Source organism: Diceros bicornis, chromosome 10 (genome assembly GCF_020826845.1).
Source record: "Diceros bicornis minor isolate mBicDic1 chromosome 10, mDicBic1.mat.cur, whole genome shotgun sequence".
Taxonomy (NCBI): Eukaryota; Metazoa; Chordata; class Mammalia; order Perissodactyla; family Rhinocerotidae; genus Diceros; species Diceros bicornis.
In genome coordinates, this window is record NC_080749.1 from 80,480,647 (window position 1) to 80,496,611 (window position 15,965).

The 15,965-nt window shown below is 38.2% G+C and overlaps 1 protein-coding gene across 5 annotated transcripts in view; it reads right to left on the bottom strand.

Annotated features, from left to right (window-relative positions):
* Positions 1–11,014, bottom strand: part of ICA1L (islet cell autoantigen 1 like) — a 69,485-nt gene extending 58,471 nt beyond the window's left edge. The window contains exons 1-2 of one of the 5 annotated variants that reach the window (XM_058549633.1): positions 10,812–10,831; positions 9,780–9,903 (exon numbers count right to left, since the gene is read on the bottom strand). Coding sequence is in view for 1 of the 5 variants with exons in the window: in XM_058549630.1 (XP_058405613.1) it covers positions 10,419–10,435 (17 nt within the window). In the remaining 4 variants the exon portion in view is untranslated. The other 4 variants (XM_058549632.1, XM_058549635.1, XM_058549630.1 and 1 more) reach the window with 4 other exon arrangements.
* Positions 11,015–15,965: the final 4,951 nt, after the last annotated feature.

Sequence of the window (15,965 nt, forward strand, 5' to 3'; positions counted from 1 at the left end):
CAGAGAAAAGAAAGCAGCTGAGAGGAAACAAAGACAACATAGGGAGGAAAACCAAACAAAACGTAACCCTCTAATAATAACCTCAGAGAGAAAGATACTCCTTCCATGAAAAAAACAACAGACTATCACTCAGAAAGGAATAATAAAAGAATAAGAAAGAACCTTGGGGGAAAAAATAGGATACTGAATTTTCTTTTTAATTTAATAAAAGGGTTGAAAAATAAACAAATAGAAAGTAGAACCACAAAAAAGTTAAGAAAATTAGAGACAGTCCAAGAAGCCCAATGTTTGACTAAAGAGTCTTCTAAAGGGAGGAAATAATTGAAGAAATTTTCCTATAACTGAAAGACACAAATCTCCATACAAAAAGGGATTTATTCCAAAATGCATCATTGTGAACTTTCAGGAAACCAGGGATAAAAGGATCATGAAAGTTTTAAGAGAGAAAAAACAGATCACATACAAAGCAGTAGGAGTCAGAATAAGAGCAGATTTTTCAAAAGCAGCAATGCAAGACAGAAGACCAAAGTCCAGTCCAGAAGAGCAATGAAGGCAAGGCCCAAGATGACAGCTGCACAGAGCAAGCAGCTCAGACTCAAGCAGGAAGACGAAGGACTGTGGAAAGGAGATTTCTAGGAAACATAACTGATATGTTTGAGCATGTTATTCGTAGTCATGTAGCAGAAACGTTAGAGTAACTGGGGAAAAAAATCAATGGTATTCAGAAAATTAGGTAAATAAGAAAAAAGCTATTATTAACTCCAATAAAAATGAAGGGAAAGGATATTCAAAAAAGGAGGCCTGGTTATAGGGCACTATCGACTAAGTTGTTTCAATACTTAACAGTTCACAGTAGTGTAAACACTTACTTGATTTAATAAAAATCGTAACATAGCTATACTGCGGGAGGACAAGAGGGGACAGTGGTGGTGAAGGATAGCTAAGTCCTCGTGTGCCACATGGAAAGTAAGCAGATAATGCCTTGAACTAATAAATCAAACAGCAGCATATAAACACGTGATTTAGAGGTATGGCGGGAAATAGCAGAGGAAACAGAAGGGTTGAAGGTAGCTGCTACTGGAGATTGGAACTGGGGCAGGAATGGCAGACTGCTTTTACACATTATAGTCCTTTAATATTTGACTTTTTTTTTGAGAAAGATTGGCCCTGTGCTACCACCTGTTGCCAATCTTCCTCTTTTTCTTTTTTTTTCCCTCCTCAAAGCCCCAGTACATAGTTGTGTGTCATAGTTGTAGAGTTGTAGCTCTTCTATATGGGACGCCGCCTCAGCATGGCTTGACGAGCGATGAGTAGGTCCGTGCCCAGGATCCGAACTGGCAAACCTGAGCCACCAAAGTGGAATGTGCAAACTTACCCGCTACGCCATGGGGCTGGCCCCATTATTTGACTTTTAAACATCATGTATGCATACAACTTTAATAAAATAACGATTATTTTGAAAAATAAACCTGAAGGTAAATCTTACTAATTAAAACAGAATGGTACTGGCACCAGAACACATAGAGCAGTGGAACAAACGGGAAAAAAAATCCACAGAAAGACCAAAACATATAAAAGAATTTAGTATATGATCGACGTATTAACTTCCTATGGCTGCTGTAACAAATTACAAACTTGGTGGCTTAAAACAATGGAAATTTATTCTCTCACAGTTCTAGGGGCCAGAAATTCAACATCAGGTATTAGCAGGGCTGCACCCTCTGGGAGACTCTGGGGGAACACATTTCTTCTTTCTTGCAGCTTCTGGCGGCTGCGGGCCGTCCTTGGCTAGTGGCCACGTAATTCCTATCTCTGCCTCTGTCTTCACATGGCTTCTCCTCTGTGTAAGTGTTTAACCTCCCTCTGCCTCTCTCTAAAATAAGGACACTTGTGATGGCATTTAGGACTCTCCCAAGTAATCCAGAATAATCTCATCTCAAAATCCTTAGCTCAGTCACATCTGCAAACACTTTACTGTAGGAAGTAACATTCATAGACTCCAGGGATTAGGACCTGTTTTCTTTGGGGGTCACATTCAGCCCACTACAGTCAATGTGGCATTTCAAATCAGTGAGAAAGGGATATATGATTCAATAACTATTGTTGTGACAATTAACCATCTATTTGAAAAAAAAGTGTTTGATTCTTAGATGGACCAAAATTTAAATGTTAAAACCTTATAAAAGGGCTGGCCCGGTGGAGTAGCAGTTAAGTTTGCACATTCCACTTCAGCGGCTCGAGGTTCGCTGGTTCAGATCCTGGGCACCCACCTACTCACTGCTATCAAGCCATGCTGAGGCGGCGTCCCACATAGAAAAGCTACAACTCTACAACTATGATACCCAACTAGGTACTGGGGCTTTGGGGAGAAAGAAAAGAAAAGAAAAAAAAAAGGAGAAGATTGGCAACAGATGTTAGCACAGGGCCAATCTTCCTCAAAAAAAAAAAAAAACCCTTATAACAATACCATGTGAAAATATATGTGCGAGTTCTACAAACTTGGGGTCAGAAACCTTTCTAATGTGATACCAGGCACAGAAATCACGCAGGACATCATAAAAATTTTAAATTTATATGACAAAATGGGCCACAAGCAAAATTTGATAAGAAGTAACTGGGTAAGATAAGATATGAAGAAGAAGAAGTTAATAATTTTAAATTAAAGAATTCATAACTCAATAGTGAAAAGACAAACTTACAAATTGAAAAATAAGGGCAAAATAAGAATAGGCAATTCACAAAAGAACTTCAAAAGTCCAGTGAATACTGTACACAAAAATGTTATTTAACCTCTTTTGTAACTAAAGAAGCACAAATGAAAGAAAAATATGTTCATCTGTCAGATGAGCAATGATTAAAAAGATTAACAGCTTCTGGGAAAAAAGAGGGAATGAGTGTATGTCTGCATAACTCCTTTCCCTGACCAAAATATGACCAAAATTAGAGACGGCAACTCCTGTGCAAGACAGCCACATCTCATGGCACTGACGCCAATGAATAAATGTCAGATACAATGAAGTTTGCATCACAGTTAAAGAGGATGTCCAAATCCGATCTAATCTCAAGCAGATTGGTCTGGGGAAACCGGGGTCCCGAAGAACAATACAAATAATCAATCGCTAACTTGAAAACACGAGTCCTTCAAGACACAGTAACCAGACTTATGGAAGTAGACAGCATTCTACTTGGTGCCTATCTCCCTATCACAGGGTAGTAAAGAACACTACTGAAGAAGGGATCATGATGTTTAAGGTGGGGAATGCTTCTTTTCAACTGCTCTGGTTTCCATGAGGAGGGATTTTCCATAAATATTCCTAATCTCTCCCCCCTTCTCCCTTAAGTGTGAAACCTGACTGGTGATTTTACCATTGGTCCACATTTCTTGATTGGGTACAGCTAATTTATCAAAAGTCTTAAAATCAGGGAATTTAGTTTGTTTTTTAACCTCTTACCCACCACTTGTGACGTAATCAGTGTGAGGCAAAAGTCTTAGGTAAGTGCGTCTATTACGAAGACCCAAACTTTACTTTGGGTGGGCTATTCCAAGTCTGGATTGGAGGACAGAAGAATAAGAACACTGATTCCATACACATCCTCCAATAGCTCTCTCAGTAGTAAGCCTGACATTTTATCTCCATCTGCCTAGCTCCTTTGACTATTTTGAATCTCTGGAACCAATGATTAACACACACTGTGGGAAACTGCTTAGAGAGAACACATGAAAACTGTCACCCAGCAGTCAATTAAAGAACAGAGATCACGATGATGCATCCAGTCTCCTATCTCAGCCTCTAATGCAGTTATTCCAATGGCCAATGTGAGGGGGTTAAGAAGACTCCATTTACACCGTTCTTGGGCAAAGAGCAGGCCAGAATAGAACTGCCCCTTTCAACAATAAATAACATGCAAAACAAATAACATGAAAAAGTAGCACTGCAAGAAAAGGAGGAGGAACCATATCGTAAAAAAGAGAAAAATATATACATTTGAAGAACCATAAAATATAGAAGTTTAAAGAAAACCTGCTCTGCATGCAGCTAAATAGAACATAACTCCACAAAGCAGATTTTTAAAAAGAGCTGAAGAAAATAAAAGATATAACAAAAAAGAAGAGAAGAAAAACCCCAGAACTTGAAACCATATTAGAAACAACTCCAAGTACATAGATACTTCAGAAAACCAAGTTAATAACATGGATGACAAACTCGGAAAAATCATTCAGAATGAAGATTACAAGATAAAGGTGGTTAGAGTCAAAGTGGTTGGATAGAAGAAAGATGACAGACAGATTCAGAAGATAAACAGTTGAGATCTAACACAAGCAATACTCTTGGACAGAGAGAGACTGCTGGAATGGCCAAAATATTCAAGGACATACAGCTGAAAATTGAAAGGGCTAACCATGTTCCAGGAAAAATTAACAGAGAACGATGAAGACTAAGACATTATTACGGAATGTTGCTGAATTTTAAGGATAAAGAAAGAACGCCATTAGCATCTAGACAGAAGAAACAGGGCCACCTGCAAATTAAATAATTTATGCTGGCCTCAGACAACTCCTCAGCAACATTAGAAAATGGATAAAAGGGAGTACTGTGTACAGTGCTGAGGGAAAAAGAATATGACATGGAATTTTCTACTTAGCTGGAATATTATTTTAATAGATATGTAACATTCCATTTTATGGATGTACTATAATTAATTTAACTGGTCTATTATTGATGGATATTTAGATTGTTTCCAGAATTTTATTATTTCAAACCATACTGCAATGAATAAACATATATGTATTATTTAAAATACATGAAGTACACCTATGAGATAAATTCCTGGAAGTATAATGGCTGAATCAAAGGGTGGACGCATTTAAAAATATTTTTCATGGGGCTGGCCGGTGGTGCAAGCGGTTGGGTGTGCGCACTCCGCTGCAGCGGCCCGAGGTTCCAGGTTCGGATCCCAGGCACGCACTGACACACTGCTTGTTGAGCCGTGCTGTGGCGGCATCCCAAATAAAGTGGAGGAAGATGGCCACAGATGTTAGCTCAGGGCCAGTCTTCCTCAAGAAAAAAGGGGAGGATTGGCATCAGATGTTAGCTCAGGGCTAGTCCTCCTCACAAAAAAAAAAAAAATTTTCATTTTACTAAATTGTCCTCCATAGATATTGTACCAATTTTTATGCCCACCAGTAATGTAGGAAAATACTTAGTCACCACAACTCGTTAACACATTGTGTTATTAAATTTTCTGATCTTTGCCAACCTTATAAAAAATTATTTTTTGGTAAAGTAATAATTTGCAATTATCTTACCATATTTCATCAAATGGAAGACACCACCATTTGAAAGGTGACCATTATTTTATGTACCTCTATATAAGAAAAAGAGCTACAAATTAAACTTTCAAATCATCAATTTTCAGATACATAAAAAGTTCAGATTTCAGAAATGATGTCAGAGATGTGAAAATATGAACAAGTGCTTCTTAGGATCAATGAAATACAGCATTTGAGTAAGGCTGAGTGTCTAGAACGGTTTTTAAGATATGCAAGCATCAGGAATACAGCACCCATGAACCCCTCCTAAAACTGATAAAACAAAACAACAAAACAAAAATTATTTGAAGCCACAATCCATACACCTAAAATATATTTAAAATCAAGAATTTATAAAATGAAATTATGAAAAGGGTTAGCAATGAGCATTTAATTCAGTTAAATCTAACTGATTATAACAAACAAAACAGAATTTAATTGTTTTAACTGTTAAAATAATTGGTACATAATGCAAAAATAAGAAAAATTTGATGAAAATCACCTGGGACAAAAATTCCAGAACATACCATTAAAATGTTAGTGAGAAGAAAAGTATGATAAATTCTTCATGTTTCATGATAAAAAGGCATTTAATAAAATTTAACATCCATTCTTGATATTTTAAAAAGAAATCTTTCAATAAAACAGAAATATACAGCTTCTACCTTAATGGGAGGCACGCACACATGCGCGCACACACACAAATGCCGCCATAATGCTTAATGGTAAAACACCAAGAGCTTTCACATTAAAGCAAGGAACAATACCAAGGAAGCCCACCATTAATCTATTATTTAGCATTGTTCTAGAAGTGCTAAACGATATAGTGGGACTAAAAAAAGAAATGAGGGATTAATATCAAAATGGAAGAGGCTAAAGTATCATTTTACACATGATGTGATTGTATACTTGGAACACGTCAGACAATTCATTGAGAAATTATTAGAAGCAACAAGATCTTTTAAGAAGGTAGCTGGTTATAAAATTAATATACAAAATCGAGCAGTTTTCCTATTAATTTCCAAAAAATAAACAGAAAATATAATGCAAGAAAAAATGCATCCCAATTAAAATTCCTAAGAATAAATTCAACATCGAGTAACTCACATGAAGAAAAGTAAAACAGAAGACTTAAAAAAGAAAAGACATGCCCTGTTCTTGGATATGAAGACTTAAAGAGGTCATTTGTCTCTAATCAACAATCAATCAATACATTCAGTGTCATCTAAATCATTACCAAGAGGTTGTTTGCAATTCTTGTTACAAAGACAAATTGACTGTGAAACTCATTAGGAACACAAATGTAAAAATAACCAGGAAAAATCTAGAAAATAAGAGAACGAAGAGATTTTTAAGCAATATTAATTAAATTAGTATTGTACTGGTCTTCCGTTTCCACTTTAGAAAGTTGCAAGAGAACATCACTCCCGTCGTAACGATGAGAATAAGCTAGATAACTACAAAATTATGTGTTTTCTTAAAGCCCACGAGAGAGTTGAGAGTGCAAAGAAAGCTAATGAACTAAAATCCAGAAAGTGACTAGCCCTACCTAGCACTTGACGCGCATGGCTGCTTTCACCTTTGGCAGAGCAGCAGGAAGAGGGCTAAGCTGCTCAACAAAACCACGGAGGCCAGCAGACAAGGGACTGCATCTTTAAGTCCTGAAAACAAAGTTAGCCAAGAATTCTGTATCTAATAGAAATATCCTTCAAAAACGAAAACAAAATAAAATTTCAGAGGTAAAAGCTGAAAGAATTTATCCCAAGCAGGCCTGTACTACCAAAATTCTAAACATTCTTTAGGGTGAAGGGAAATGATAACACACAGAAACTCAGTCCTCTTTAGCAAGAGAGAAATCAAAAAGGGTAAATATACTGATAGATACAGAGGATTTTTTTTAAATTACATATATACATGCATCTTTAAATTTCACTAAAAGATTGATTCTTTAAATTAAAAATAATGAAAATATAAAGCATATGTAGAAGTAATATATATGATAACAGTACAAAGATGAGAAGATGGTAATTGGAAGTATAAATTGTAATATTCTTACATTGTTCATGAAGTACTAGAATACATGTGAAAATAGGCTGTGATAAGTTCAAGATGCATATTGTAATCTCTAGCACAACCAACAGAAAAAGAACACAAAGAGGCAAAATGAAAAAAGTCAAGAGAGGAGGAAAAAAAAAGAATATTTTTTAAAAAACTCAATTCACTCAAAAGAAGGCAGGAAAGAGGACCAATGAGTAAGCGGGAAAAGAGAAGAAAAAGAGGACCAAAGAGTAAATGGGAAAATAGAAAAAGAACACCAATACACTTAATGCAAACTCAGAAAAAATTACAAAAATATAAATGGACTATATAACACTATTAAAAGGCAGAGATCGTAAGACTGGATAAACAAGTAAAACCCAACTATATGCAGTTTATAAGAAACACACTTTAAACATAAATAGACAGATGAGTTAAAAGGAAAAGGAGAGAAAAAGACACAAGGCAACAGTAAGCTTATATGGATGTCAGACAAAACAGGCTTCTAGGTAAAAAGTATTTTCAAAGATAGACATTTCAGAATAATAAAAGGGTCAATTTATCAAAAAGACATAGCCATCTTAAATGTGTAGGTGACTAACAACAAAGCTACCAAATAAGAAAAAAAGGTAACAGAACTAAAGGGAGAAACAGACAAATCTACAATCACAAAGATTTAACACTCTCTCCAGAGTAACTGACAGAATAAGGAGACACAGAAAAAGTGAAGATATAAAATGTTTGAGCAACACTCTCAACCAACTTGACCTAATTGATATTTATAGACCATTCCACCCACCACCAGCCAAATACACATTTTTCCCCCAAAGGTAACTGGAACATTCACCCAGACAGACCATAGGCTAGGCAGAAAAAAAAAAAACCTTCAACAAATGTAAAGGTATTGAAATAATACAGAGTATGTTCTCTCACAACATCACAAATTTAGAAATCAACAGCAATCATCTATCTAAGACAATTCCCAAATATTTGGAAATAAAATAACACATCTAAATAAATAATGGATCCAAGAAATCACAGAAAAATCTTAAAATATTTTTCACTAAATGATAATGAAAACACTCAAATTTGTAGGATGCAGCTAAAGCATGCTTAGAAGAAAACTCACAGCTTTAAATGCCCATATGAAAAGAAGAAAGGTATAAAATCAATTATTTATGCTTCTACCTTCAGAAGTCAGAAAAAGAGCAAATTAAACCCAAAGTAGCAGAAACGAAATAAGAAAAATAAGAGTAGAAATCAGCAAAACAGAAAATAGGCAAATAAGAGAGAAAATCAACAAAGTCAAAAGTTGGTTCATTTGAAAAAATTACGAAAAGTGATAAGCTTCCAGCAAGACTGATCAAGAAGAAAAGAAATAAAAATATGAATGAGCAATATCAAGTGGGCAGGAAGAGAATGGGTATGGGAGAAAAAGAACGTTAGCTTCATTGGGAATATTTTATTTCCTTATTTAAAAAGTACTTGAAAGAAATATGACACAAGGCTAACAGTTGCTAATGTTGGCTGTTGTAAATACGCTTCTGTATTGTGGTACTTTTGTCTTTGTTTTCATTTTTTTAATCTAAACTAAATCAACACAAAAAGAAATTTAAAAAATCTAAAAACTGTTATTAGCAAACAAGTCAACAATGACAAAATACTACTACTACTAATGATAATAATGGGTTACATAGAAGGCGACTAACTTTTAATGGTGAATATTGGACCCAAGCAGCAGTTTAAAAGTTTGACTTCAGAAAAAAGGAAAAACTTACGGGATCAATGAAAAACAGACAAAATGGAAAAAAGGAATAAAGATATTATTAAATAACAAAAGCCAGTTCACTTGGGGAAATCTTCCCAGTTATAGACATATTTAAAAGTCTTTCACACATCCCATCCGTTGTTAATGAACATAAAAAGAAGAAAATTTTAAAGGAGGCACAGTTAGTACTGAAAAAAGTAAACTATAAAAGTAAAAATTTTAAATATAGGCTGTATCACACAATGAAATCACAAGGTTGGACAGCACAGTAGAACAAAACAATATAGTATGTTCTATATCCGATATTTAATATGTTATTTGGTCCTAGTTCAGTCACTGGTATAAATTTTGTTTAATAATAAATATTTCTAATAAAAATGTTTTCCTAGTTTTTCCACCAGTCTCATGTTTGTAGTTTTTGCCCTTGGACTGGCTGATTTCTGAATGCCTATCTAACTTTAAAATTATAATGTTTGCCTGGCAATTATAATTACTGGTAATTAGACCAATGTCTTGCACATAACTGTTTCAATGCCTAGACGTACAATCATTCTGCACAATTAAATAAGTACAGAAATTTCAAAGAACACTTGGGTATGTCAGGCACAGACAACAAATATAAAACGATTAAAAATTCTGGTCATATAAAAAATATATACATACCGCTAGATGTTTATTTGGCCAATAAACGTATAATTAACTCCTGCTAAAGGATGAGGCACCTGTGGCTACTCCGTAAATATTGATGTGAAGATGATTAAAGTAATATCGCCTTACAGTACGTCGCCTGAGTCAGAATCAAATAAACCAATACATAAAATACTTAGAGAAAACCCAAAACCATGGATAAATGTCATCTTCCCAGTAAGCTATTTCACAGTGACGCATAGTTTATAATAGCTTTCATGCTCTGTGCATCAAGATCATCTATTACATGAAAAATAATCCCACCCCCTCTACCGGCAAACCCACGGCACCGCGGGTTGCTTGCCAGGATGGATTTTTTCCCCTCTCCATCTTTCTCAGAGCATCAGGTATCCGACCAGTGACATCATTCGGGCACCTGACCAGATGCTCCGCGTTTCCACAAGCCGCATCGGTGCGTGCGGCTGGGTTTAAGGCCTTGGGATTTGTGCCCAGAACCCCTCGGGAGCTCGTGCATTCCGCTGTTCGCCTTAACCCGCACATTTACTTATGTTTTGTTTTTACCAATCGCTGTCCACTTAGTTTCTAAAGAATTCCCATTACAAACTAATGACATCAAAATAAGCACAACATAAAAGGAGGTCAGCAGGAAAGCACCTGAAGGCTGTGAGCATCTGCCTCTACTGGAAGCGACCTCCACCTTCGAGCGAAATCACCCCAACGAGCCTCAGGCCGCCGCGCACGGGGGCCACCGGGCGGGCGCGGGCGGGCGCTCCCTCGGTCCCGAGAGGACCCGGCCACGCCAGACCCGCTCCTGCCCGTTCTGGCGGCAGAGAGGCCGGAGGAGCTCGGCCCAGGGCCTCGTCCAGGAGGGGGCCGCAGGGCCGGCTCCCCGGGAGGCCGGCTCGGCCCGGAGGGACCGCGCGCGCGCGTGCCGGCGCTCCCGCCGCGCCCCCGCCCTGGGGCGTCGCCATGGGAACCGCGGCTTTGGCCTCCGGGCCCGGCCGCCCGCCGCCCGGGAAGGGGCCCCGGGGAGCCGCGGACGCTCACCGCCGCCGGAGCCGCCGCGCCGCTCCGCCGCCGCCTCGGGTCGCGCTGGGCCGCGCGGAGGGGCGTCCCGCGCCCGTTCCCGCCGCCGCCGCCCGCGAGCCCCTGACGCCGCCGGCCGCTCCCGCAGCCCGCGCCCCTCCGCCCGGTGCGCGCAGTGTCGGCCCCGGCTGCGGCGGCGGGAGATTCAAACCCGGCGGCCGCGCTCACGCCCCGCAGGCTCCGGCCTACCCGCCGGGAGCCCTCTGTTCCTCCTTCCCCGGATTCCTCTGTACTTAATAAAGTGAATGGCAACCCCAGGCCGGTCCGCACAGCAGTGCAAGGAACCGAGTCGAGACCCCTGGGGCATGGGTACGTGGGAGGGATTCTCGGCGCGGGTCCCTCCCGCCTCCTCCGAGCCCCCTGCACATGCCGGGCCCTCGGGGCCACCCCTGCAGGCTATAGGCTTCTGAGCCTCGGTCATTCCTGAGTCCTCGCGCGCTTCTCATACCAGAGCCGGCGCGCGGGAAATGCTCTCGTGCTGTTTAACTCTTATGTAAAGGTTTAGAGAGGATTAAGTTAACTGTTAATAACTGACCTCAAATGCACATACACGTAGCCATAATTTGTTGTCATAAATGAGTCTTCCAGAGTAAAAGGTAAAATTTGAGCCTAAAAACCTCAGGAAAAAATTGGAAATAAGGCAAAAGTAAAACTATATTACTGGTGGAAGATAATTTAAATTGAAAGCGCTTTCTTTTTAAAGGCGACTCAATATCAGCTTTCCTAAAACTTTATGAAATATGAATTAATTAAAACTGTGACATATGGGCTAGCAAGGAAAAAAGCTTACACATGAGGTGATAACTAAAGTCTGTATGATCATAGAAGGCATAAAGATGGGGTGAGATTCTAGAATATTATAACAAAGTACTTAGCTTGAAAACCTGAAAAAAGTAGTTTTAGAATAGGAAAAAGGGGAGGCTAATTTATACTAGAGTTAATTGTGGTATGGCTTTTTTTTTTTTTTTTTAAGGAAAGAAACCACAGCTTTCCTCAGATTCTCAAAGTCCAGATCCTTGAAAGGGCAAGAATTAGCATTTGGCAAATATGATGATTGCTGTACTTCCTCAGATCTTTCCTCACTCACTCATGCTAAATTTGACCTCCCTACTAAGGGCATGCCTCTACTCTGAACAACTGTATTGTATTGTAATCATTTACCTGCTTGTCTTCCCCATCAGATGCTGAGCTCCTCCAAAGTGAAAACCTTATGCATTTCTGTAGCCTTATCTCTTAGCACAGTGCCTAATACATACTAGGTTCTGAATGAATGTTCAATCAATAAATGAACAGAAACAAAGATAACTAATTGACAACTGAAGGATACAGTATAAAGTATCTAAAAAGAACTGAACACCTTTCTCCTCAAAGAATAAATGATTCTAATATGGTAAGCAAAATGACTTTCAAAATGTTACCGTGCACCACAGTAAGTTTCTTGGGATGTTTTAGAAAATGCTTGTTCCAACAGGATGAAGTTTAACTCAAGAGGATATTAAACTAATAGCTTCTTCAGCTCAATCTGAAGCAGAGAAAGGCCTTCCAGGGACACACCAGTAAATCAGAGTAGTGACTCTGGGCCAGGCCTGTTGGTTTTGTTCACTTAATTGGGGAAAATTACCGAAAGACACACAATGTCTCCACCATAAAATGTAGCATTTACACATAATCACTTTTTCTTCACAGGGCACTTAGAAAAGCGTGCAAGGGGGGCACAGTATCCGAATGGTTTCGGCACACGAGAGCTCCTGACACTCCTCCTGGGCAGGAATCAGGTCTGCTTACTCATGGTATTCCATGTTTGTGGAATAAAGTGATTATCTTCCTTTAGCTGTTGGATTGATAAGGAAATACTTAAATGGCTTGTACTAGTCCCTTAACAAATGAGGCAGCCGCAGTAGTTAAAATTACTTGTTTCATAAAAAACCTTGTTTAGAAAACGAAAGGATTTAACACCATTAAAATACTTTTATATGGGAGGATTTAATTTCATTTAGAAGTACAAACACAGAACTGTTATATGTTTTCTATCAACATATTAAGATTTTTCCTAGTATACAGTGTTTTCCTCCATTGCAGGCTTCTACAAGCTAACTAGAAGAGAAGACCATTAGATGACTTGGAATGTGGGGCTCCACAAATCTGGGTTCCCAACCTCGAGTCCTAATTTCCTTTGAGAGCAGTGATCTTTACTTTTGTTTTTGCACTATCAAGCGAACCTCTGGTTAATCTCCCAAATAAAACCTCAATTGATATTAGAAAACATGTTAAGAATTCTACCCTTTTGTGTTGTTTTACTAAGGATTAGGGATCTGTTGAACCTGATGTCACAGAAATAGCTCCATTTCTTCAAGGTGTTCCACTTTCTCTGTAATCTATTCGATCTTATCAAGGAAGTCGGAAACAACAGGTCAGTGGCAGTCAGTGAAGGTATGGAGAGCTGTCTTCCCAGACGCACACACTAGTAATTACTTACACATGGCAAGCTAAACATGCTCTCCCATACTGCATTTCTGTTTATTCAAGTAAGGCTAGAATTAGAGACAGTATTATTAAAATGATTTTTTTTAAATGTGAAATGTTATGGACATATAAAAAAAGTATTTCCTCCCCCCTGAAACAGCCACTAAACTTAATTTGGTATTAATAAGTCCCAGGTGTGTTATTTATACTTTTACTAAATACACATGGAATTGTTTGACATGTTTCTAAACTTCATATCAGGTTGTACTTAACCAGATCATTTCTCTGTGGGCTTTATTATCAGAGGCATGTCTCCTGTCTCCATCACTGACTGGCTATATACCTTCACACTAGCTATTTAACTTGTCTGGGTTGTGGTTTCTTTCAATAACATGATAATTCAAATAATATGAACAACAGGACAATTTCTAAAGTTTCTATTTGCTCATATACAATTCCTATATGCAAATACAGAAATGGATCTTTAAAGTGTATATATATATACTTTTTATAATTTTATTTATTTATTTTTTTCCCCCAAAGCCCCAGTAGATAGTTGTATGTCATAGCTGCACATCCCTCTAGTTGCTGTATGTGGGACACGGCCTCAGCATGGCCGGAGAAGCGGTGCGTTGGTGCCCGGGATCCGAACCTGGGCCGCCAGCAGCGGAGCGCGCGCACTTAACCGCTAAGCCACGGGGCCGGCCCCTGAAGTATATTTTTATATATTACTATACTAATACATTTAGTAGTATACTAAAATTGAAATTAATTTTAAAGGCAAAAACATGCAAAGCTGAACATAACATTATGGTGATTTGGTACCAGTAAATGCCTCTTAAATTGATATGTAACCTTTCTTTCATGCAGGTGAAGACATTTTCACACTTATTCTTTACATTTATAAAAACATCATTCTTGTGCATGACTGAAGAACTGGGAGAATATCTACTAGTTAAGAGCTTCAGCTCTAGACTCAGGTAAAGCCAAACTCAAATCTTGCCCTGCCATTTACAGGCTACATGAAATCTGGTCAAATAACTTGACCTCTCTAACATATATATTCCTCTTCGTTAAAACACAGATCATTTCAATACCAATGTCAGAGGACTGTTATGTGGGATAGTTCTTTGCCATTTTTACAAACACAGCAAGAAAATAATTTACTTCCTCACCCTGCGAATCAGTGAACAAAGACAGTCAATCTATTAAACAAACAAATCAAAAATACTTTTCTACTGTTAAGATGTATTTTGCTTATATATCAAAGTAATAATTAACATTATTAATATGTTTGATACTAGAAGTCACAGTCAAAAAATGCCAGTATTCAAGTGACTAAAAGTTCTGTTTTTATACCTGGCAGTTTCTGATTAGCAAAGTTTGGATATTACTTGCCTAATGAAACCTGATTCCAATTAGTGGCTTTTTTAAATAAAAAAGATATTGACTATCCCTTGTATATGCATAGTCTTAAAATATCATTTGTTTCCTTTAAGAATAGGAGCTATGATAAAGATTAATATTTCACCTTATATTTGCTTTATATAAGCAGCAAAGTTTTCAAAACTAGAATACATCAAAAGAATTTTTGTGAACAGATTTCAATGTTATTATCAGAAATTCCCAGATAGTGTTTGCTTTGTTTTTGCAGGGTTGTTTGTTCAATTATGTGTATTTTACATCAATTTAAACTTTCATTTGTTCTCTCTCCTCTCATAATGCTAGGAAGCATTCCAATATATTATTATGCATTGTTGACAGTAGTTCCAAAATGGTCATTCTAAATTCAAAGGCAAAGAATGTGACAAAACAAATACTGGTCATCTACTCGTGGAAGTGCTATTGTAATGTTTTTCTACATTCTATGTAGAATAAAAATCTTAAGTAACAAGTTTCTTCCCTAATAATCTGTAGGTAATCATCACAGCCAGGTTTTGCTTTCAGTTTCCAATATGAAAAGATCCTATCTTAGTTAAGACCTGGAAGGCAGCTTTATTTGAAAGAGGAAAATAAAATTCAACTTCTTAGCATATGAAGAAATACTATGGTCACTTCCTTCCTCATGGTATTTGGAGCTATCATTTCTTCTTTTTTTTGTCAGCAAGATTGGCCCTGAGCTAACATCTGCCAATCCTCCTTTTTTTTTTTTTTTGCTGGAGAAGACTGGCCCTGGGCTAACATCCATGCCCATCTTCCTCTACTTTTATATGGGACGCTGCCACAGCATGGCTTGACAAGCCGTGCGTTGGTGCGCGCCAGGGATCCGAGCCGGCGAACCCCGGGCCGCCGCCGCAGCAGACCACATGCACTTAACCACTTGCGCCACCAGGCCGACCCCATGGAGCTATCATTTCTGACGCTTCTGTGCTGCTCCCTCTGCCAGAAATAACCTGCATCTCCACCTTCCCAACCCTCTGTCCAAATCTGGCTCCAATGTCACTCTTCTACGATGCCTTCCTTGACAGCCAACTCACTCCTCACAAAGCTAATTCCTCCCTTCTGTCTGCTACCCTTCTACCTTACATCTTTCTTTGCACTTAGGACACTGCTGCAACTAATTTTTAAATGAGTATCTCCGATGTAAGAATGTGGACTTTTTGAAGGTAGTGACTACGTTCAAAAAGTCCATGTCGTATACATTTCTGTGTT